This window comes from Stegodyphus dumicola, chromosome 6 (assembly GCF_044657685.1).
Source record: "Stegodyphus dumicola isolate Sdum_Otavi_A_Nest chromosome 6, ASM4465768v1".
Lineage (NCBI taxonomy): Eukaryota > Metazoa > Arthropoda > Arachnida > Araneae > Eresidae > Stegodyphus > Stegodyphus dumicola.
The window spans coordinates 121,307,583-121,333,847 of record NC_140773.1 but is presented as its reverse complement, the minus strand read 5'-3'; the positions used below and the strand labels follow the sequence as shown (position 1 = coordinate 121,333,847).

Genomic DNA, 26,265 nt, shown 5'->3' with positions numbered 1-26,265 from the left:
TTCAGATTTTTTGTAAAATTTTTTATTAAAATTTAGGTTACATTCGTAAATGAAAAAAATAACTAGAAACTTATGGCTTAAAAAATAAATTTTAATCAGTTTAAAGATGTAGAAGACTGCAGAATGGTTTCTGAAAGCAAAGCTATTAAAATAGAATTTATTTAAATACTTTAAGTTTTAAGTACTTTGTCATAAAAACAGTATATGTCAAATACTCTTATGTCATTACTTTCTGCTCAGAATGAATATCCTTTCTGAGTAAAAGAATCAAAGTACTAATTTTCACCGAGCTTTGCCTTTTAGATTATCCAAAACTCTGGTTGCACTTATTTTTAAATAACGGCAGGTTGTATACCATGAGTAATTCTAGAATATTAACTAATAATTTAAAAGCTGAAATCTATTTAATTTGAATGCTTCTAGAAGACATAATTAACATAAAAATTTGTGTTTAATGTTTTTCAGAAAAGCAACATTTAACTTCTGTTCTCGTTCAAGAAAATTAATCTAATAGCATAATTAATTAGTTTAATGCGTATTAAATCAATATCTTTAGAAGCTATATTTAAACCTATGTGAATAATGCGTAATTTTTCATAGAATTCATTGTTTCGCTTTATTTGCATCTATCCTCTATAATTCTCGATGGTTTTCAAGTAATTGTTTTATTAAATTTTTGTACAAAACCTTCTTAATACGTAAGCTTAAATAAAATCCTGCTGTATATATTTCTGACAAAAGGCCTATTATAAGGAAATAGGTGAAAAGAGCGTTGCTCCAAATAATAAGACTATAAATTTATAATTATTAAAATTATGCATCTGATAATTTGAATATTCTCTAAAATTATTTTAGCAATGGAAATTTCATGCTTCATGCAAATGGAAATAAAAAGTACAAAATCTAAAGCTTTAATAGGAAAGGAAAGAAAATTATAGGAAAGAAAATGTATATCATCATCATTTTTGCTTTTATGATTTGTATAATGTCTACAATTTCATACACATTTTCATAATTACAAGGAACTGTTTTCGGCTAGGTATAAAATTTAACTACGAATTTCTAATCAAATGCAATTTTTCTGCTCCCGAGAATCTAATCTAAGACTTCTATTTTAATTCAATAATTATACGGGGTTTCCATAATTTTAATGACCAGATAACAGAATTGAAACGCAATTTTACAAAGTACCGGAAACTAATTTATATGGTATAATCTTTAGTTCAATAAATTTATTTTTTCTAATTTTGGGGAATGGCAATCGGAAACTTGTTGTTTACAGGCCAAATGGCTTCATTTGTGAAAAGCAATGTGCGTTCTCTGGTTGTAGGAAAGAAATCTCCAAAAAACGATTTCGACAGGAATCATGACTCGACCTCCGGACGTAACATTACTCAACTTCGTTTTCTGTGGATACCTCAAGAAGCTAGTTTATGCTGCAGCATCGAAGAATCAAAAATTCGAATAATGACAGCAACAATTACCATGACTCCGCAAATGCGTAATAACGTCGGAAAGCGAAATCGAGAAAAGACTTCATATTCTCCGAGCAACTAATAGTGCTCATATTGAAGTGTATTGATTTAAAATTCTTTGAATTGCAAAATAAAATTCAATCAGCCCTTTTCCCTATCTTTTATTCTGTGTTATTTAAAACATGCATTTATTCGATGAGTAAAATATGGTTATCCTGTAAATTGGTTTCTGTATGTTCGTGATCTTTTACATGTATTCTGTTATTTGAAATAAGACAAATATTCCTTTTTGAAGATAAAAAGCATAAATAATTTCTCAACATTTACTGACTTTTTATCGATACACTCTTGCTCTTGATACTCTTGCTCATAACATGTAGATTACTTCGTTGGTTTCATTGAGATACGTACGAAGAGCGAAATTGATTACGGAAGAAAAGCATGTTTTGATTCTTCAGTACTACAGTGTTGTTCTGGTACTCAGCAAGATAAATTTTCTGCTCTGCTCTTGCTTGTATGGATCATAAGAACACATAAAAGCGCTGAAAATCCTCAGGTGTTCTCAAAAAGAGCCTGGCAGATGAAAACCTGACAAAGTGTTTCTCTGCTGAGAAGAACTAATAGGGGGAGGAAAACTGGTCCCTTAAATAATATCGAAATGGAACAGCGGATAGAGATCAATCACTTTCTTTTTCTACCCTTAGGAAATTGTGGAGGCCTTTCTCTCTGCATCCGGGTGAGGCTAAAAAGGTTTAGGGTCAGAGTTTTATTAAACCCTAAAATGGGAAACGTTATCGAACTCTCTTTCCGTCCAGTATGGGGATGAAATAATGGCTGTGACCCAGTGGTTGTGTTCATTAACAGGAATGACTACAGAAACTGGCTGTTTACTGTTTTTTTATTTCAAGTTAATTTGTATACTTATACATATCTTAACAATTTAATTGATAATAGTAAGCTAAAATTTCATTTTTACATCTCCTGAAAGATATCTGAATGCGAATTGTAATAAAATTTGAAGAAAAAGGAATACTGTATCATGACAAAATGCTCAGAAGGATATTCAGAGAAGCCAGAATAGATAATATATACTTATATTCCGTACATACCTGCCTACCTGATTTTATCTAGATAGCACAGAGTGTTTCAAAAAGAAGAGGCTAAGATAAGACAGATCAGTCCGACACAGCTATTTTAGGCATATAATGTATGGTTGAAAAGAAAACATAAAAGCGCTGAAAATTCCTTGTCTAACCAAGATGTTTACAAACATAAGAATTATAGATAAATTTTTAAAATAAGTAAGATGAATATTGAATATACACTCATGTCCATAAATTAAGGATAATGCAAAATAAGGCAAAGAAAGAGTTAGAAGCAAAACAAATTTGATTTATTTGTAAAGCTTATTTATTAAACAAAAGGTAAAGAGCAAAAAAAGATGCTATATCTTTGATATTATTAAAAAAATTAGCGATTTGTTCTCCCTGGACCAAATTACAAAAAAAACTATTTACAAAAAAACCAATATTACATGGTTGGTATGATTGTTAATACATTGTATGTCTACCAGACGATGCAATACAGTCCGTACAACGCCTAGGCATGCTGAGTATCAAATTATCGATCTGATCTTGGGGGATATTACACCACTCAAAAAGCAATGCTCAAGTTCCGGTAGACATGTAGGAGGAGGTTGACGGGCTACAACTCGTCGGCCAAGCATGTCCCACACGTGATCTACTGGATTCAAGTCCGGTGAGAATGCTGGCCAGTCCATACGGGTGATATCCTCCTATTGAAGGCATTCGCTTACGATGTTTGCACGGTGAGGACGGGCGTTGTCATCCATAAACACAAATTGTGCGCCCATGGTGCCCCGAAACAAACGTACATGTTGCTCCAGAATGACGTCCCGATAGATTTGGCTTGTCATGGTTCCAACTTGAGCATGCAGGTCAGTTCTGGAACCCAGAATAATTCCACACCAAACGAGCACTCCTGCACCACCGTAACGGTGTCGTTCAATGATGCTTTCTTGGTGGTAACGGGTACCTGGAGCTCTCCATATGAAAGTCCGGCGAGAATCAGACTGCAAGCTAAACCTGGACTCGTCGGAAAATATCACACAAGGCCACTGTTGCGGTGTCCACAATGCATGCTCTCTACTCCAGGCTAAATGCAGGCGACAGTGAGTTGCAGTAAGTGGAACGCATCTGACAAGTCTACGAGCATATAAACCAATCTGCCCTAAGCATCTGTACACTGTCTGCCTTGAAATTGTCGGACCAATGGCTGAACAGAGCTGACGGGACAGGTCTGAGGCTATGCTCCGCCTCTTTCTTTTGGCAGTAACTGCCAAATACCGGTCCTCATTCGGCGTTGTAACTCTGGGGCGACCTGTGCTGTAACATCTACTCACATTACCATCATCTTGGAATCGTTGCCAAAGCCTGGAGATGACACTCTGGGAAATTCCAAGTTCGTCTGGTACTTGCAGTTGGGTACGCCCACATTCCAGACGGCCGATAATTCTACCACGTAAAAAAATCATCCAAATGCGTCCTTTGTGTCATAACTATTCGGTTATTGCACTGAAATTCTTATAAAGCGCCTGCGAACAAGTTTACTTCTTTGCCTGTATTCCTTATACATCACTCTCTTACACTCTCGTCATTGTGACGTACCATCGGTGTCATCTGGTTACTTCCTAAAATTTGCATATGATTCTTGAAAATGTGTGTAGTGATTTTACAGGTGATATATTTATTTTAGAGTTCGATTTCCGCGTGACTCCGAATTATCCTTAATTTACGGACATGAGTGTAGTTATTGTAATTGCTCGAAACAGCAACAACTCACTCAAAACGGCGATCGAAGGAGAGGCATACTTTCTTAAACATTCCAGATATCGAACGTAATTCTGTAGTATCGAACGTAATTCTGAAGAGGATCTTCAAATTAACACGTTGACTGCCACGCTTGTTTTAAGAAAATCTCCATCAGGCCATGAACGTTGCTATACTATGCGCCAGCTGTTTCTGACAGTAAGAGTTTAGAAGGTTTAGAACGAAACACTTCGGTTCATTCATTCAGTTGAAAACCTTTCCTCAAGAACGAATATCTAGCAAAGCGTGTGAGGTTCGAAAATTTTTTCTTCTTTTCCAAATGTTTTCTTTCTTTTTTTTTTTTTTTTTTTTTTTTTTTTTTTTTTTTTTTGTAGTGAGGAATGATTAATACTATTTTGTGTAAAAGTTGTTGCCCTTGTGAGCAACAGAAAGACAATTGTAAATAGAATTACATCGTCAGGTTCTGATTCGAATACTGATAAACGCAGTGATAATATATGTGGTATAGATACTACTAATCATATTTTATAAAAATTAAATATCTAAATAAGTCATTGAAAATACTATAATTAACCAAATTAGCCGAATTAAAACAGTTTGCACTGAAATATAAACACAAAAAGAAGAAATTCTATGTCTAAGCAAAATTTTAAAAGATAATGAAATTCCTTTAAGATGCATTTTGAAGAAAACTGGAGTAGTCTACACTATAATACTTTTTAAAAGTATGAGTTTTTTATCTGAAAGCTCAAAAAGAGGAGGACAAAGAAGAATATTTTAAAGTGTTTATAGGATGTTTTTTTAATTTTTTGTTTTTTATTTTTATTTTTTCTCTTATTTACTATTCTGTTACTAAATAAGAGCTTTATATATTGAAAGTCGTCCTGATAAGCCCATGACGTGAAGATTTTACTATTCTAACAAAAGCTCCGGTGAATCTTCGGATTATGGTAGCTTGGCGATTTTTGGCGAACATTTGGCGACCAACCCTGCTACAGCAACCTGCTAGCTTTTTCTGGCGCCATTTTGTTTTCACGAAGTAAAGGGATGTTTTTTTTTTTTTTTTTTTTAAACTCAACATTTTTCCAACAATCTGCTAGCCGAATTACGCTTATACTAGAACTTTTATGGAACAAAAGTGCTTAATCATAACGAAGATTAGGCGCGAAATTGGTAGAAAGCGCAGAATCTCCCACTGTTTGCCGAGTTTTTAAGAATTGCACATACGCGTTATCCATGTACACGTCGACCTATTTTCACTTAAAATAACATCCCAGAGTTGCACAAAAATGGCATTGCGCGCACTCTTGACTTTATCCATGTACACAACGACATATTTTCACTTAAAAGTCAAAGAAAATTGACAAAAATCCAATTCTTCTCACTCTTGTAAAAAGCGCCAAACAAATAGGTGGGCGATTCTGCACTTAGAAACGATTTCGCTAGGCAGCGAAATCGTTTCTAAGTGCTTATTAGCTAAAATCACGATCGTAATTTTCTGGAAAATGTCACATTACATGTCTCATGATCTCTCATTTCTCTGAGACAAAATAATCTGTGATTCGAACTGTGTACTTCTCAGATTATTGCTAAAGTCCTAGCTAGTAACCTTTATTATTTTATTATCGCCTTACCCAAATGTCGTCAAACTACCTGTTACCATATTCCAAAGATTAGCCAAAGCTCCTTTATTTCCTTTCTCAACTTTTTTCTATAATTTTAACAATTTTAAAAAATCTAGAATTCAGTTTTATTGGTTTTCTCTACTCATATATTCAAAATATTTATTAAAAACATTTTGACCACTATTTGGGTACATTTTGGTCTATTTTTAAAGAATAATTGATTTTAAAATTTAATTAAAGTTTTACACTGAATGATATTTATATTACCATTTTTGTTTTAAAAGAGTCAGACTTTACTTAAATTCAATTCAATTTATAAAGTAATCTTTTACTTTGTCAAAATTAAAATTTTTCATTGAAGCATTTAAATGTTTTCTTTTCGTTTCAAAATTCCATCTTTTGTTCCAAAATTTAGCCTTTTGAGCGATTACTTTCTCGCTAAGGTTTTTTTAGTTTGGCCAATGAAGCCAAAATGATAAATCTGTACGTCACAAGTATAACGATATTATTCGTTTCGGTTGTAGTCTATTAAATATGCTCGAAGTTTTTAATTACTTCTTGTAAATTAAGTCTTTTCACCTAAGTTTTATAACATTTTAAATTCTTTTTATTATATATGTTTAAAGGTAAAAATTTTGATTTAATTGTTTCACTGAAGTATTTTATTTTTTCAAACGTTTTCAATTCCTTAAATAAAATAGAATTCTCTTTATTTAAGGTTCAAGATTTTAATTAGAAATTTTAATTAGAATTTACTTAGTTTTCTCCTTGCTTTGGGGAAGGGCCAGAATTTTCGATGAACTATCATAAAAATACACTGAAATGGTTCATCGGCTAATTCTGGATACAGAAAAGCAAAGATTTTTGTAGACAAGAGATTCCAATTGATTTCAATGCTCCACCCCTTTGACTAAGTGGCATCGAAGTTGATTGATTTTCTCTTCTGTTACGTTCATTTTTCTTTAAATTTCATTAATGTTTTTAATTGGGATACAGCTTGTTTAAAAAATTTTGGTTTTAACACATTTTTTAAGTTCTTCTTTATGATTTTAATGGATTATATGAAATTTATTAATTATGAATTTTTGGCCTTTATGAAAAATTAGTTCTAAATTTCTTACTTTATGTCTTTACTGATAATTTTTCAGCAGCCTAATGAGCGAAAATGCTAGGCATGTTTATATTTTTTTTTAAATTGTGCTTTAATTATATATATATATTCATATTCATGATGCATAATTAGTCAATTAAAAAATACAAATTAATTCAAGAAAACCTCCCGCAAATAAAGTTTTGCGACCTGAATAACAAGCATGTAGTCGCAGATAAATATTAGCATTACGAGAACACGAAATGAAAAAGAAAGTTTCTGAAAACTTAATGATATTCAAAGATATTTAACATGAGTTTCTGTCATTTCTTTTTGTATGTTTTACATATGGGTCTTAGCAGGATAAATTATCATTTACAAAGGTTTTGAAATTAAATTTTTTACTGAAAGATTGGTTCCCAAATTACTTTTAGAGAACTTATTATTGATATTAATGGTAAAAAAGGCACGAAATAGAATATCCCATGCATTTTTGGTAAAATTACATTTTCCATGCAAATTTGGCAAATTTTTTGGTAAAATTCCATTAGAATATTTAAAATGGGTTCATTAATTTTAAAATGATGAAGAATAGTTTTCTTCAAGCGCTTTAATATTCCTATTCCAATAAGAAATGAAAATGATTGAAAGAGGTTTGATCGTAGAGTCATAAGTCCAGATTTTATTATCGTGCTATTGACTCAAATGAACGATGAGACGACCCATCTGACGAAATCACACGCAAATAAGCGAGCTCCAGACAAGACGCATTTTTGGTCTCCTGGAAGCGGTGGTCATACTGCCTAAACACCAGCCACTAGAGTCGGAACGATTGAACAAAATATGGAGAGCAAACAAGTCATGGAGAGCGGCTCCACGCCTGGATGAGCAATCAGACCCTTTGCTGTGATCCCACAGATGGCTAAACTTCCCATTCAGCGAAACCTATTCACATTTTCGGAACGTTTGCTGTCGCGCAGAGCCTTTGTTGTACTGTTTCCAGCTATAAATCTAGGTTCTCATTTGACCAGGACTATTTCTGCATTCATGTCTGGAGGCGATTAAATTAACGTGACATACTTCAATCACGTCTTGTATTACTCTGTAGGATGAATCACATTATGTCTTCCGGTGCAATCTTCTAACCATCCAACATAACATTCTACGACCTATTGTAGTACCCATTGTGCTGGGCATGTCGAGCGCTATTTTGCAACATAAGAATGCCTATACGTACATAGCAGACATAGCTGTGGAATTTCTCTTCAACATGCAGCCCTCCCATGGCCGTGTTTATCACCCGATTTTTATGTTTTTGAGCACGTTTGGAGAATTGTCGGCCCACGGGTCCGGATACTCGCATAACGTAGCTCACCTGGCTGCGCAATCGCAACGAATCTGGCGGGCATCTCTCAATGGAATTACATGTTTTTATGCGGCTACGACAGATTGCATTTTCACATGCATCGACGCCCGATGTTGCCGTACACAAAAGTAATCTGTTAACGGTTACGAAGCACTCTTGATGCAATTAAATCTCCTAATGATTTTCTAACTACTCTCATATTTTCTGATTGTTTCTCACGTGTTCTTAATCACAATTTACTCCTTTTTCTAGGTGCCTGTGTTTCGCGGCTACAGAATACATATAAAAGCATAAAAACGTCTATGAAAAGAAGATGTTGCAGTTCTACAAGTATCACTTTCACTTTCTGATTTAGACATAATTTCCTTTCACTTCTCTCAGTTAAGCGTTAAAAACATATTTTATGATTAAAGTACGCAACCCATGGGATTTTTATGCCTAAATTTGAACACAAGTATGTATAGAAAGCCATCTCATAGATGAAATAATATCGGCGTAAATGACTTTAAAAACTGCACTGCCTGATATAATGATTAACGGCGGAGGACTGCTAGACTAAAACCAAGGCCATGGCTTATGTTTAAGCTCTATGTGCTTTGTCGTTCACCTCTCGTTGAGTGCGAAATAACGAGAGCCTCCTGTGGTATACTCTGAGCAATGCTATGGGTGATGAAATGGCTAAATGAAAGATAATTCCAGCCAATCCGTGCAAATTCTTAAATATCAAGTAATCAAACATTTGGAAAAAAATTATATTAATAGGCTTTTCGACATTACTCAATCAGTTTAAAAAAAAAAAAAAACATTTATTTTAACTTCATCACAAGAAATTTTATAAGGCCAAGTGAAGATGGATAAAAGCGCCAGCAACAGAGATTTAAAAATCTGCGCCAACTAATGAATCTTAAACGTATTTTTCAAACTGTGGCATTAAGATATCGTTCTTCTCAACATAACTGAGTTATGTTGAGTTATGTTCGTCAAAATATATTACTATGAGCATTACGCTTCATAGTAATATTTTGGTACTTCTCATTAGCGACAAATCTGTTAATAAAATATTTACTCAACAAATAGCGTTCTGCATGCAGTTGATATAAATATCATAAGGGTACATATATACATCTTTAAATACCGTCTTGAATAAATTAAAGAAATAAATGAAATGTTAATTTGGATGACAAAACATCTGCCGTATGCAGTCAGTGTGGAGAAGTCAAATACAAACAATCAGAAAAAAGTGTTGACTTCAAAAATATATTACTTAAAATTTCGTAATCAAGTTCATACAAAATCAGGAGGAAATTAAAAGCAGTGCAAAAATTTTTTGTTCTTTATTTTAAATTTTTATCCCCTCTAAAATGTTTTTGAAATCTTGCCACATATGCATAAATAATTTAAGATTTCAGATTAAATTTCTCATATAGCGTTTTTTAATTACTTTCATTTTTATCAACCTTGCAATTCCTTTAAAATGATATTAAATAACTTTAAATATGTTCAAATATATATTAAAAACCAAATACCTTCAATCGTTCATTCATTCTTCAAAGACGGTCGAAAAGAATATTTTTAATTTAACACGCAAAAAAAGAAGTAATCGCAAGATTTTATCTTTAAAGAGCTTCTGAGATACAATTTATCGAATTTCATGCAAAAATATACTTGTTACTTAAAGTCATTTTCTGGTATAGCATTTTATTTTTTGGTTGAAAAGTTTAGAAAAATTATCAAACTAAATAAGAAAATGATTCATTGTGCAATTCTGTCGAAAACAAGTTAAATGAAAATATATATTAAAACAAGTTAAAGGAAACAGAAAGGTCATGATGAAATTTTACTTCTGCCTTTTCTATAGACAGGATGATGAGATTTAAGCTATAATTGAGCTAATTGGGAATAATTTTATGATTTGCTAAAATGCTTTTTTAAACGGAAATCTTTACAAGGAGCTTTTAAATTACAAAGATTTTGAACAAATTATTTTCAAATGAAACGAAATTTGCCATAAATATGTATTCAGTTACAACGAGGTTTTCCCAAATTAGATTAAAACATTTCGACTTAAACTTTTAATTATTTTTTATAGAAGTTTTAGGAAGTCTTGTTATCTTACTGAAAAGAAATATCAAGCAAGCATATAGATATGACATAAACCGTATTGACCAATATACTAGTTTCACTAGTATTTGTCTACTTTCCTGTTTTCTTATTAGGTATTTTTTCTTACTTCTGTTCTTGGTAGATAAGTGGAGACAGGGTGTACCAAATGTCTAAACAGCGGTCACGCAGAGTTGAGATTTTCCGACATAGTGATGCTTGAGCTCTAAGCTGCCGCTCCATGACATCCCAAATGTGCCCTACAGGGTTACAATCCTATGAGTTAAGCGGCCAGGACATTAAGTAGAATTCACCTTTATGCTCCTCCAACCACTCCAACACGGTTCGAGCCTTGTAACATGGGGCGCTGTTTGCTGGAAGATTCCATTTCCAGTTGGGAAGACAGACGCCATGTCAGTTTAAAACCAATTGAGAAATCGTGATTCATCCAGGCAACTGTCTTCCACTTATTTATGGTCCAGTCTCGAGTTCCCTGGCCCACTGTAGGCGTAGTTCACCATGACGCTTGAACAACAGAGGCACACGAGTGGGAGTCTACTTCGCATTCCTACATTCAATAGTGTTCGTTGAACTGTTTGCTTCGGAAGATTTGCACTTGGACCTGCATTGTATTGGGCTGTCAGCTAAGCCACTGTCTAGTACCGATTTTGCCCTACCAAGCGGGACAGTCTCCGACGTCCTTTCTCTTTGATGACGCGTGGACGTCCAACACCTTGGCGCCTACTACTGGTTTCACCGTCATTTATGCTCTTTGCATAAATATTAACAACGTAAATCATAAAAAAACCTACCAATTGTGCAGTTCCCGAGATACTCGTTCCGAGTCTTCGGGTTATTACAATCTGCGCTCTACCAAATTCGCTTAGATCAGCAGAGTTTTCCATCACTTGCAAAAGTAAGTGCAAGAATAATTCCTTACCTTTCCCAGCAGCAGTTAAATACCATTTTCAAGTAATGACGTTGTAGAGACATTAGGTTAATTTTAAAGCAGGAAAGATGGAAAAATAGCAACGCCTTCGCCGTGAATCGAACCGCGGACCTCTCAATTACGCGCTGGGCGTGCAGACCACTACACCACGAAGGCTCGCTAAGAAGGCAGGAGAAATACCTTATATACTCCCCCAATTAAAGAGCGACTGAGGTTTTTAAGCGACCCAAACGCCAAATCCTGGGTAAGGGGGAAGTTGAGAAGTCTAGAATAGGTATCAAACTTAAAATGAATTTGCTATGTAAAATAAGAAAAACCCTACAATGTATGCTTTCAGTTCAGTTTCAGTTATGACCAAACAGTTTGGGACTATACAGATTTTGTACTCATGTATGCTTTCAGTACAATGTATGCTTTCAGTTCAGTTTCAGTTATGACCAAACAGTTTGGGACTATACAGATTTTGTACTCATAACCGTACGTCTATACTTCTTTATGATTGGGTTTCTAATCAAAGATTAAAACGAAACAGCCTTTTTCCTTTCGCTTATTTCCTAGGTTTTATAGATACAGCTGCTGACAGATACGCACTGAAACTTACTATCAACTCATTGGAAAGACTTCCTAGCTTCCTGTGTGAAAATAGACTGGAGTCTTTTCTTTTTAGTTATTTTTTATTTCTTTTTATTCTTATATGTTGGTAAATTGTACATTTTGTGCTTTAAAATGATTGAATTATGTTGCTCCTATCTTCCGGTTAAGTTTTTATGCCTTTAGTCAATCTGCATGTAATAGCTGTAGAATTATCAACAATTTAAAAGTTAAGTGCGGCTAAGTCTAATTTTTGTTACTATAGCAGCAACATTTGTTTACAATTCAAACGCAGATGTATAGTGAATTAAGTCTTTCTGTGCCTTCAGTGCCTTTTTCCGAGTGAGACCAAAAGTAAACTTTCAGTTTTGTGCACTGAAAAATTTGCATTCTTGCCCGCTGGTCGAATTGCTTGTTTTTGCTTAGAAACTTTATTGAATTGTAAAAATTGTTTTTAAATTATTTTAACTGTATTTGGCGTTTTATATTTTTCAAATTTTCGTAAAGATATTTTAAATTTTCATGTGTTTTTGCCTTGTCGTGAAGTGAGAACTGAATTAATTGAATGAGAAATGTAGCTCTAATGAAATTCGAGGAAATAAGTTCAAATGAAATCCAGGAAGGAAAATTTAATGTTTCGTACAAGGAAGTCATGTGGTATAAACATCAGATTTTTTTTTTTTTTTTTTTTAATTTAGGGTGCCCTCTTGTTATAATATCCAAATGTGGAATCTAAAATGTTATAATAGCCAAAATGTAATTATAGAATAGTTTTACGGGGCCAAATGTAAGCCGCAATAACCCATAATACTTGAAAAAAGTAATAATAAAATGTGTGATCTAAAAGATATATGAAATCAAGGTAACTTGCCCTAAAAGATGACAAACAGATATTACCAAATCAATTAAAATTATTTCTTCATCTTCGTTACTGAAATAAGCGCTTACACAAATAAACATTATCTGCCAGATAGACGAATGAATGAATCTGAATATCAGGCATGACTGAAGCGCATCACCAAAATAGCGTTGCACTGAGAATAATGGTAATCTTTTTCCATCAGCTCGAGACAAGGTCTCTGTGCGAAAGGAACAATCAAATTTTGATGGCAGTCATTAGGTGTAATTGGTTAATCGTAGTATTATTGCCTTTTCTTCTTCAAGTCAGGAAATTTTAGATTTCATAAACACGTGCGCGCGAAGAGTTCTCGAAAAGAGGAAGGAGCTGAACAAAATTATTTTCTGCAACGACGTATAGGAAACTCGAGTAATTATTTTGTTGAATCTTGAACTAAAAATCTCACCAAAAAGGATTTTCTTGTATTAGCAGACAATTATTTTAAGATCTGCATATATTTGAAATGAGCACATATTAACTTCATCGAATATATCTGTCTGGCATAATCCAAATTATGATCAAGTATTAAATTATCAAAATCGCATTGTCTGGCATATACTATATAACAAAAGTATTTTTGGGATAAGCTGCTACACATGTGAGGTAAATCAAAATCAAACTAGGAACTAATACATACAATACATGTCTCACATAGAGTAGAATAAAATTTCACTACACTCTGTTGACACATTACATTTGTAACTGAATACATCGCATATTTCATAGATTCTTTCACTGTTGTTAACAACTCTTAATCAGTATAACATCTGTTACTTAACAATTTTCAGATCATATCATTCTTATCAATAAAAACTATACAGAAAAAGCAATTTTAAATGCCATCAATTTTTTCTTATAATTTTGTAAATGTGTAAGAATTATTACTCTACAATTTTTTTTACAGGTTAGTTATTCCAAATTACTCAAATTATTAAAATAGCAAAATTTTCATTACTAGCTGGATACTTGTAATAACCACTAAGTGTTCTAGAACCTTTTCTTACTCTTTTTTTTTTTTTTTTTTTTTGAAATTCCATGACGTTAGTCAACCCGGACCAGCCTGCAACTGACCAAACGTATAAATGAAGGTGGCCAACCTACACCCATACTAACCTAGGAACTCCAAAAAAAAAATAATTGAAATTAAATCCAATACATTCATAATCAAACACAAAACATGTGTGAATTTTCTTCTTTCTTTCTTTAATTATTATTTATTTATTTATTTATTTTTTACTTAGTCAACAAGAAAAACAAGTTCGATGGAAACAATGCATTTAATTAGTTAAATTTGACCTCAGAGGAACTCTTTTAAATAATTTACTACAATGATTTTTTTTTAATTTTGTTGTCAGTGATATTTTGAATTAAATAATTTTCATTTCGAAACATTTTTACGATTTTGAAAGGACCAGTGTATTTTGGCTGTAAAACATGAGGACGTTGTAAAGCCTTTAAAAATACTTCGTCTCCAATGTTAAATTCAGGACTTTCTCTGCCTTTCACAACTTTATCTTGAGTCTGAAAATACTTCTCTTCATTTTGTTTCACTAATTCTCTCTTGGCTTTAAAGTGTTCTTTTTGACGCAACAAGTACCGTGAAGGATTGTCTACGACAACTGGTTCATTATTTATGTCTAAAGGTGTATTGAGTTCTCGCCCAAAATATAATTCAGCAGGAGTGAAACCTGTTACTATGTGTTTTTGAATTATTGTAATACGGTTTAAAAAATGCCAATCTATCTGACCATTTAAAAACCTAATTAGATAAAGAAACTATGCTTTCTTTCATAGTTCTGTGAACTCGTTCTATGATCCCATTAGATTGTGGGTAATAAATGGAACTTTTCCTGTGTTCAATATTTAAATCTTTTAAAAAATTTTCAAATTCAGCCGAACAAAAATTTGACCCGTTGTCAGATAATATTATTTTTAGAATATTGAATTTTGAAAAATGCAAATTCATACATCTTATGATTGTTGCAGAAGGTTACAGCCGAAAACATCACGGCAAAAACAACGTGGACGAAAACGTCGCGGAGAAAACAACGCAAGGCGAAAACGTCGTACTACAAAACATCGTGGGAGAAAACATAGCGAACAGAAAACATCGTACTTCTAAAACATCGTGGTACAAAATATCGTCGTTGAAAATAAAGCGATTCAAAAACTTTACGGTTTAAAAACATCGTTGTCGAAAATATCGTGGTAAAAAATAAAGTATCTAGAAATGATCGCATTACAATAACATCGCAGACACGCTTTTTTCAGGCTTTAATAACTGTAAATGGATATTCCCATAATGATTTGTGAGCGCAAGATGGAAAGAAGAAGAATTTTACTTTCATATTTTTATTAACTAATAAACTTTTGCTGATAAAGTAAGAAACTATGCTTTCTTTCATAGTTTAAAAAATTAATGCAACTTATAGCACTTAATGGAATTTTAAACCGACATAGTTAACTAACAAAGGCCGGTAATAAATCGTTTTTTATAAAGTTTTTGCTGGTCATTTTTCATGAAAAGTACAATCTAAAATAGATTAGAAAAAGGAAGGCAATTAACTACATGACCTTATCTATAAAAAAATTGCTTCTGTAAAAAATAAAAATACTTTATAAGCAAACGTTTATTAGTTAATAATAAATATGAAAGCAAAAATTATCCTTCTTTCCATCTTGCGCTCACAAATCATTATGGGAATACCCATTTATTAAAGCCTGAAAAAAGCCACTTGTCTGCGATGTTATCGTCATGCGATGATTTGTAGGTAGTTTATTTTTTACCACGATATTTTCGACGACGATGTTTTTAAACTGCGAAGTTTTTGAGCCGCTTTATTTTCGACGACGATATTTTGTACTACGATGTTTTAGCAGTGTGATGTTTTCTCTTTGCGAAGTTTACTCCTACGATGCTTTGTAGCACGACGTTTTCGCTTTGCGTTGTTTTCACTGCGACGTTTTCGTCCGCGATGTATTTGCCGCGATGTTATCGGCGGACACCGTTGCAGAAGTAGTATTGGTTAAAGGAATAACCTCTAAATATCTCAAATAATGATCAATAATTGTTAAAATGAAAAATTTACTATCGCGTGACCTGGGTAATTTACCTACAATGTCAATTGCTAACATTTCTCCAGGGGCTAAATCTGACTTCTTTATATTACTTGTGACTGTTCTAGAAGATTTGGGTTTATTTTCCAAACACTGTTGACAATTTTCACAAAAGATTTTTTTTATCTAGAAATCAGAAATACTTCTTCCAGAAATATTTCTTTTTTATGAATTCATAAGTCTTGTTGGCACCAAAATGTGGAGCATGAGCAATCTCTATACAAGGTTTTACTAAATAATTTGGAAGTATAATTTTTTTTTCTAAATGTCTTGTCTTTAAATAATGTGCTCTAGGTTTTAACGTAATCATTACTACACCATTTTTCTGATCAATAAAATATTTGCTACAAATCTCAGAATTCTTATTTTTAATTTTGATTATGATATCGTTAATGATTTTATCCTCTTTTTTGGTGATTAACTAGTTTGAAATTAAAAAATTTGAAATTAAAAAACTTTGAATGCTTAACTGATTATTTTTAATTGAAATAAATTAATATTATTTACATTACGAGATTCTTCAGGAACTCTCGAAAGAAAATCAGCAGAATTACAAAACCAGGTATGTGCTTTAAAGTATAAGCAAAATTCTGTAAATACAATAACCATCTGGCAACAATATCAGGCTGCTTATCCAATTGCATATGAAAAGTGAGAGGTTGAGCGTCAGCTAAAATAGTAAATTTTTTCCAATACAAATGTTCATGAAAATGTTTCACAGATGAAAATATAGCATATGGCTCACGTCTAATAGATGGATACCTAGACTCAGCAGGAGTAAGAAGTTTCGAATAAAATTATACAGGAAAGAATTTGTCATAATTTTTTGCAAAAGAATACCGCATATTGCTACTTTAGAAGCATCAGTAATTAAAAAATCTCATGATTATCGTTAATGTTTCTTATTGTTGGCTTTTCCAACATTATTGATTGTAAATAGATCAAAAGCATCTTGACAATCTTGATTACAAACAAAGGGTATATTTCTTTTAGTCAAGTGTACTATTGGCTGAGTAATCTCAGCAAAATTATGGATTAAATGCCTAAAATAATTCATCATTCCAAGAAAAGCTTGATTTTGTTTAACATCTTTTGGAATAGGGAATTTTGAAACCTTTGCTATATTATCTTCAGAAGGAGAAAAAACCTGCTTTGGAAATGTTAAAACCTAAATAAGTTATATCAGATTTGCATAACTTCACTTTAGCTGGATCGTAAGTCAAATTAAATGCTTTTAGCCTATCAGAAACCTTTTGAAGAAATACTTTTAATTGAGGTACACTATCAGCAGCAACAATAATATCATCCAGAAAAAACTGAACATTACTACCTTTGATGTCATTTAAACATTTTAAAATTAGTGTGTGAAAATAAAAAGTAATATTGCGTGAACCAAAGGCAAGTCTACAAGGATGAAAATTACTAAGTTCAGTGCAAAATAACAACTTTATTTTAAGAGTCTCGTAACCTGATTTGAAAAAAAAAAAGCTGATTTCAAGTCGAGTACACAATATAAATTCCTACCAGCAATGTTGTGTAAAATTTCAGAAATTTTTGGTAAACAGATTTTCTACGATTCTGTAATGCTGTTTAATAGACGATAATCTACAACCATACGAAATTTTGGTGTGTTTTGATCCTCACCAGGTAAATTCCTTTTTCTTAAAAATATATCACGAAAACTATAACTGGAAGAAGATGGTTCTATTATTCCTGCTTCTAATAATTTTGCGACTTCTTGTTGTGCATACTGTTTAGCAATTTTAGGAATGATATAAGGTCTCGTTTGAATAGGAAAATTATGAAGCAGTTTAAATTCTGGCATTCTTCTTATATCAATGGACCCTAAAGTGTTATAAGACTTTGAGAATACAACATAGTTATTCATTAACAATTCTATCATTTCACCTTTTGCTTTTTTTATTTAAATGATCTAGTTTAAAATCTGATACATTTAATTCTTCTTTTCTGAGCTTAATTACTTCTTGCAGATTTAGTGTATTTATTTGTAATGTTTCATGACTTTTTGGACTCACAGTATCCTCCAAATGGAATGGTACAGCAGTTCCCATGACAGAATTCTTCTTAAAATTAATTTTTCATTGGCATTATTTTCAATGATAGTTTGAATATGGTTGTAACGACCAACGGTATGCAGAGATTCATTGACGTGAAATCTATTTTTTGATGTTTTGTACAAAGTAAAATTTCTTTAATTTGTTTTAAGGCCTCAGGTACAGCCAAGGAAATGATTTGAGATTCACCTGGCATGACAGTTATGTTAGAAACCATTCTTACTGCGTTTAAACTGCAATTTTTCCTTTTTGCATTGTTAACTGAATTAGTTACTATTTTATTAGGAGAATTTTCTTCGAAGTCCAGATGAGAGTTTTCAATTATGAGTTTCTTATTTACAGAATCTTACAAAATTCTGTTACATTGAATAAAGTTATACCCTAGAATCATCTGATATGTGGAATTCCCATTGTTTTGAGTAACATAAAATAGATTAGTAAACATTTATTTTGAATTTTAAATTTTAAGTTAACTTCAGACATGCAAGGAATAGATGAATCTTCAATCCTTTTTATTCTGAACGTACGAGAAACAACTTCAATTTTAGAGAACTGTTTAATTTCCTCAATAACATCTGGCTGAACCAAACAAAACTAGCACCTGTATCAAGAAGAGCTTCATAAGTCTGAGAACCAATTTTAACTTTAATTATAGGTAGATAATTAGAACTTTCAGAGCTACAAGACAGTAACAATTTGGTAACATTTTTATTTTCCTTTCTCTTGTGTTCTATTTTATTTTGGAATTGATTACTATTTTTTTCAATCATTTTTTATATGTATTTTGTCTGTTGAAATATTTTTATGACCCCAGTTATTACGGATCCTTGCAAGGGGTCTGAATTTAGTGTCATATCTCTGGCAAGACACTTTAATCAGCTTAAATTATTGTTATGCCCTCTTTTGTACTGATTGTTACCTCTGTAAGGATGATAAGTCCTACTCCAATTATTAAAAAATTTACGAAAGTTTCTATGATCTCTGAAATTCTATTTGGATAATTATGTCTATGTTGCTTAGGAAAATACCAACAATCTGTTGTTAAGTGTCTTTTGCTACAAATATGACAAGATACATTATCAAATCTGTTCATATTTTGAGATATAGAATAAATCTGATTAAATTTTGACTGTGAGGTATTCATCTGCATGTTTTGAGATAATTCATTTATTTTATCTTTTAACTCCTGAATGATTTTTATTCTGTTCAAATTTTTCTTTAACACATCTGAATAAGAGTACGTTCGTTTCTTGGTAAATAATCGTGCCGAATATCATCTTTTTGAAAATGTTTCCCATACACAATGTTGCGATATCTTGGAATAAAATGTTTCCTTGGAAATGTTTTGATTTATAAATCCCGTTTTAATATTCATTGGTGCCAAAGCAGTAGTATCTGCAGGCTAGAACGCAACATCGAGCAGGCATGATGAAGACTTAGCTCTACATAAAGTCGATCGCTATACTTATTATTAAATACGTGAGCTAGCAAGCTCAACTTAAGAACAAAAGTATCCTTAAAAACTTTGTTTAAATTACTTTACTGAAATTTAGCAACAAAAAAACACAGTACAGTAACTTAGCACTTTTTCGGTTGCAGTATCCACAATGCAGCGCGTAGGGTGAAAGTTCAGACAACTTACTTGACGTCAAATCACATGATTCTGCACCTGACCAGGCAATCTAAATTCCAGAAGGTCATCGTAATGGACGGGGACGGACGTTTCGGTATTTTAAGCATACAGCGAATAGGTTAGCGAAGGCTTAGGTTTTCTAAGGGTTAAAGGGTTCTGTATCATAACTACCTACCGAAGCCGACATAAATTGCATCGTGCTGAAAAAGAATAAAATTAATGATTCAGAAAGTGTTGGTTACAGTTTTTCCCACAGTTTTGCTGTTTTAAGACGAACTTGAAATGTAATTTCCTTGTTTCTTTAGTACATAAACTATTTTAACAAATGGTGAAATTAAATATCTAGGAATTCAACTTAATACATATTTGATTGTCTCTGGAGGTTTAAGGAATGGTCATTTTGAGATAATATAGTTAAAAGCATCATAAAAATGTAAGCTCTGTATTTATTTATGCAGTTCATGTTTCACCAGAGATTGTAACCTTATAAAAATTATATCCATGCCGATATTTTATTTCTGTTTTAGTTATTTCCTTATTTTCTGTTAGCTGCATATTTCTGCTGTAGCGAATTTGTCTTTTTCTCTTCAATCTCAGTTGTATTACTCGCTGAAATATCTACAGCTTTTCATTCAATTTTTTTGGTGGCTTTAAAAATCGAAATTTAAATCATAAAAAATCTGATGTGTAAACCACATGACTTCCTTGTACGGAATATTAAATTATACGCATTTTTTCTTGCATTTCGTTTAAACTTATTGGATTGAATTAAATCTACTTTGCCGACAGACCACAATAGAATAAATGCATTCTTTAAAATGCACTCTATTTGTTTACCATAGCGACACGCTAGGTTCACTTAAGAGTATTATATTTCGTTCATATTATAACTCAGAATGCACAAAATTTATATCATTTAAAGAATTATCTAATCGTTGCCACATGTTCTATTAAAATACTATAATAAAGCTAGAACGATGTATAAAATAAATTAAACAAACAAAACAAAAAAGAAACAGTTTTTCACAGAAGATTGAGTATTTCTCATTCAATTAATTCAGTTCTCCCTTCGCGACAAGGCAAAAATACATAAATACTCAAAATATCTGTATTAAAAATTACGAAGTAAATCTTAAACACTTATTTCCTCGAAAATATTCCAGAAAGGATTAAGCATGATTTCATTCGCAATAATAAATGAAGGCGTTATCTTTGTTGTTGCGAAGCTAAGTTTCTCTAAATTGGCAACAAATCCACTACTCTGCTGTTTCAAATGTAAACAAGCAATGGCCGCCATCAAAAACGTTATTAGGCTTAGCGGCACTTAAACTGCTTTAAAATTGTTGATAATTCTAAAGATATTGCATAAAGATTTACTAGAGGCATAAAAACCGTAACCAGAAGATAAAAACAACATAATTCAATCATTTTTAAAGCAAAAAATTTACAATTTACAAACATATAAGAGTAAAGAAACTGAGATCACTGAGCCGGGTAACAGACTGGATATATATATAAATATATTTGTATACGTTTGCCGATGCGGCCGATTGCAACCAAAATACGAGGTGCACATCTAAATGTTATAGCAGTCCGATATTCAAAATTTCAACGTTCTGAGGCTACTCGTTTATGAGTTATGTGAGATACGTACGTACATACGTTCGTACAGACGCCATGAAAATTCTCTTCAGAATTCATTTTAAAGCAGTTTTATAATTTTTTTGGAGGAAAAGAGTCTTTTATTCTGTCCTTACGTACAGATATGACGCAAAAACATCGTTAAATTACATTCGAAAGCGGTCAAAATGGATATTTTTGTTGAAATATGCTGCCTGAAACTTTTCGCGTTTACAATACTTCCTTTTTACTTCGTACAAGGAAGTAAAAAGATGCAGCCTAAGCTAATTAGATTAAAAAAGCTAAAGACTTGACAGAATATTTCAACTATAACTCCGCCTCGCAGTATCAACAAAGAATTAATTCTTTGGTATCAAGCCCTCCGCCAACCTCAGCTTGGCCACAACAAAGGTCAGAAGTGGTGTTCACTTTATTATGGAGGGAGCTAATAGGTAGGCCACCTTTGCCTCCTATGAAGTGACGGACAGTTACAACCACTCCTTCTCCAGGATTCGAAGCCGGGCCCTTTGGTATTGCAGTCGGCTTCCCTAACCACTATATCATCTGGGCAGCATTTCAACTATAATATATTCTTACTTCAACCTTTTACACGTTTCCATAGTAACCTCAATACATGATAAGCTCACGCGCGAATTCATCCCTAGCTAAGCAGGATATATGATAAATCATAATGGCATTCACTAGATGTTTACAAGCTGTAATTCAATTTAAGTGAAATATTAGCGAATAAATTCTCCTTTTAACTTAATTACAAAATCACATAATTTTTTTTTAAATTCTTGATGGGCATTTATGTTTAAACATAACTAACTGATAGAATAGAAAGAAAATTTGTTTTTCACCGTTATCTATCAAATAACATATCTGTAAAGTTCTGACTTATGGCAAGGGATTCATCATAAGAGATTTATGCATTATATAGATATTTTAATAAATTCTGCTCTCTATGATTAACTAATGTCCCACATTTAGAAGTCTGTTTAGTTCATTCATTATAATACGATTCTTTATATCAAACTTTCTTTAGAAGAATGTAGAAACATATTTATATAAAACACTTTTATCAAAACAAAGAAATAAAGCAAATAAAAAAATTCGTAAACGGTCAAAGTACCTTAAAATAGTAAGAACAGAAATTACTATAACGTTTCAGTGATACCTACTGCAATAAATCGATAATTCCTGCAACATTTAGCTAATAAATTCTAGTAAATATTCTTCATATGTACCAACTTAACATTAACTTAAGTTACAAGCAGTTACAGTCAAAAAGATATTTTTCAAACAAAGTTAAAATGCTTACTAGATATCTTTAATATTATTAATATTATGAGGAATTTCTGCCGACAAGCAAAGAAATAATAAATTCCTGCATCCAGGCCCAATATTTAAAATAATTATGCATGTTTCTCATTTACTAAAGCAATTTTATCGTAACTGATGAATATTTCTGAAGCGTAAGAAATCAAATAGAAAAATAAATTAACATCTGATAGCAGTGCTAATTGGAAAATGGAAGGAATAACATAGGGTATCTAAATCCCGTGTAACTCCCTGTTTCTTCTGGTTCTTTTTGATTTTTAATTCTCTTTGTTCTTCAAGAAATACTTCATTATTTATTTTATTTTGGAATTAATAAGTCATAACAAGATTTAATTAAAGGAATACAATCATGTAACTCAATTACTCTGCTCAGTTTATTTGATTCTGACTAACAATTTCGTTTTGTAGCAAAATAATAGAATCCATTGATTATCATTCTGTATTAATTCATTTGTTATCAAAATATTCATCTACTTTTATTAGACTTGTCTAAATTAATTTAATTCCCATGCGGTTTTATTTATGATAGAATTCTTCTCCCATAATAACAAAGAATTTAGAGCAAGAAATAACATGTTCATTTACGCATCTGCAAGCGTCTGCATTCTGTTTGTTAAGTTAGAGGAAAATATAAACGAATAATACTGCCTCAAAATTTACCTAATACTGAGATAATCATTTCCGTCACCATAGTTTCGGCATTATACTTATTAATATATTTATAACCTACGTTCTAAGTGACAAGATTTTTATAATAATTATTTAAAAATAATATAATCATCATTGTTTGCAAGCAAACAAACTGAAAAAATAATGTGAAACATTTTGAAATTCCTCTGGCAAATGCCTTTAATAAAAATAACGGTAATAGAACGAAATTTTATTAATAATCGTAAAATAAAAGATATATTTCATATTATATATCTTTTATTTTAAGATAATAATCTTAAAATAACAGTATACGAAAGTTATATCTAAAAGGTTATATTTAAATAATTTTAGACTTCTTCAGTTAATAAATTTGAAGTAATTTTAACAGAAGCTTATCCAGGTCCAATTCCATATTTTTGAGAAACAGCTTATTCTGAAAGAACTTTCAATTACTACCAGATATGTAAAATTTATATTAATTTAAATCTAATTTTTTGAAGCTAAAATATCTTAATTCGCATAACAAAGCTTAAACTTCAAGTATTAAACGCAATTAATTGAATAATTAAGAAAATGAAAACGTCGAAAGAGTTATTTGTGCAATTCTGCGGATTAAACTAGCTAACTATTTTTTATAATATACCCACCTACTTATTTTGCCACTAGAATTTCTAAAGTTTAAGATAACTTAAAATTTCAGCAGATAATCGTCATTGTTTTTGTAATTGCCTTTGACCGGAGAATATTGTTTTATGTGTTCGTTCAGGAAAAATATAATTTATTTTCGAAAAATATATTTTAACAGTTATAAAAATGACTGAGTTTTGAAACTGCAGCACATTGATGAGTATGGCTGCAAGTTTACGACGACACGAAAATTTGAGCTTCTGGTAACCTGAAACATCGATTAGGTGAAAATGAATCCTCTAAATTGAGGCTAAGTTCGATCTTCAATTATCTAACCGCAATATTGTTAGAACATCTGCTCTTTACAAAACGCCCATGATAATATCCGTATTACCCTAATTTATAATTTCATAACTCTATTGTAAACTGGTTATAATTGCAATTAAAATATAATTTTTTCACGTTTTTGCAGTAAACTCTTATCACAAAGATTTCTAAGCTTTGTATATTCAGTGGCTGTTTTGAGAATGTGTTTTTCTTAATCCTATAAGAATCAAATAATCTTGTTTTTAGCAGTTCTTGTGTGATACTAATCGGCAAAAACTTTTTTAATTCGAATACTCTGTATTATTATTATAATTTACCAGTACCTTAATATTACAAAGCTATCTTAGCAATTTCAAGAAAATTTATCCTTTTAAAAAAACGGAACATCAGCCACAGAAACAGCTATGAAAGATATAAAGTTGACGAAAGGAATTCTGTAACAGGTGAAGAATACAGTGTTTTAAAAGAATTTTTTTTTCTAAAAATATGCAATAACTTTTGCAAACGCTTTTGGTAAACAATTTGTTCGTATTTGAGTTAAAAATATAATCAACAACTTTTCGTGGTGGTGACCATACAATTATCATAAATTATAAATAAACCAAAGATATTATACTCAACGAATCAAAATCTTTTGTTAAAGGTGAAACGTTCTTAGACTGATTTTTATAATTTAAAATAAATATACTATTGGAATTGCTTGCTTATAATTAAGCTGTAAATAGGAACTTCATATATTTTACTCTCATTATCGTTCTTTTCTATCATTCATATAAGTAATTATTTAATCCGTACCAACGGATAATTTTAATGCAGAAAAAGGTTTTAATTAAATAATTTAAGCTAGTAAATAAATTCCTAAATAGCATGATATTAAATTATTTTAAAAGCAATTTCTTAAATTATCATCTTAAAAATTTCCACTCGTTACAGTACGTTTTGCCAAAACTCTCATGAGATAATATATTTCCATAATACAAAATTAGCATACCAGAGTGTAGAATCCTGCAGCAAAACTCCCACTTCTAACATTTTTCCAGCAACAGCACCGGTTGATGATAGCCATGTCAACACGTGTTCTTTGTTCAAAGTTACGATAAATTTTAGAGCTCACTTTGGCAACTAGCTGAGGTTAACTGAGTTTGAAGCGGAGAATGCTTTCGGTATTTAATGCCGGAGAGACACAACTCAGCGCCACCTGTTGAGATTTCACGTACTATTATTTTATTGTTATTGATGTCGAAGACGTGACTCTGAAAGCCCCATTCTCTGAGGTTAATGCATGGAATGCGTTAACATGACAAGGGGAATAAATTCAGCTTAGTTTAAAATAAATCACAGGCAATATGGAGAATTATCAGAATTTGATATTGAAAAACTTATTATATGTAAAATCATAAACTCATAAGATTCTGGTAAAATAGTAAAAGCTCAATAAAGAAAGCTTTACATAATACGTCTTTAGCTGTATAAATATAAGCGCATAAATTAAATATTTCTCAAATAAGTTTTGTTATGCAAACTTTTGCCAGTTGTTTTACAAGTGAAAATTTAATGATCCGTTCTTTGAATCCATTGACAGTATTTTGATGTACACTTTACCATTTTTATAAAATTAGATAGGATTAATGTAACTGATGTCTATAAATATATTTGATTATATATTTGATTCTTCTACAGTTCTTTTTAAATTAAGATTTGTCGATTAGGGAACATGAAATGTCGACTGTGCCGGTATTTGAAACAAAGATAATTTATTTAGTTTCTTTCACCACGAGAACAAGAGTGAGAAAAATGCATTATTTAGTTTCAACCTTTTCCCATTTAAGAGATGACTGCAGAAAAATACAGACTTAGTCAATCGATCCAAGTGATTTTGTCGACTAGTCCTAAAGGTGAATTGCCATCCTCCATACTTTAGCGCAGAG

General features: G+C 31.7%; 1 protein-coding gene across 1 annotated transcript in view; it reads right to left on the bottom strand.

The window, feature by feature from the left end:
• The window catches only part of LOC118204334 (uncharacterized), a 613,950-nt gene extending 588,490 nt beyond the window's left edge, over positions 1–25,460 (bottom strand). The window contains exon 1 of the mRNA XM_085818872.1: positions 25,329–25,460. Coding sequence (XP_085674998.1) covers positions 25,329–25,403 — 75 coding nt within the window. The 5' untranslated portion in view covers positions 25,404–25,460. The remainder of the gene's footprint in view (positions 1–25,328) is intronic.
• Positions 25,461–26,265: the final 805 nt, after the last annotated feature.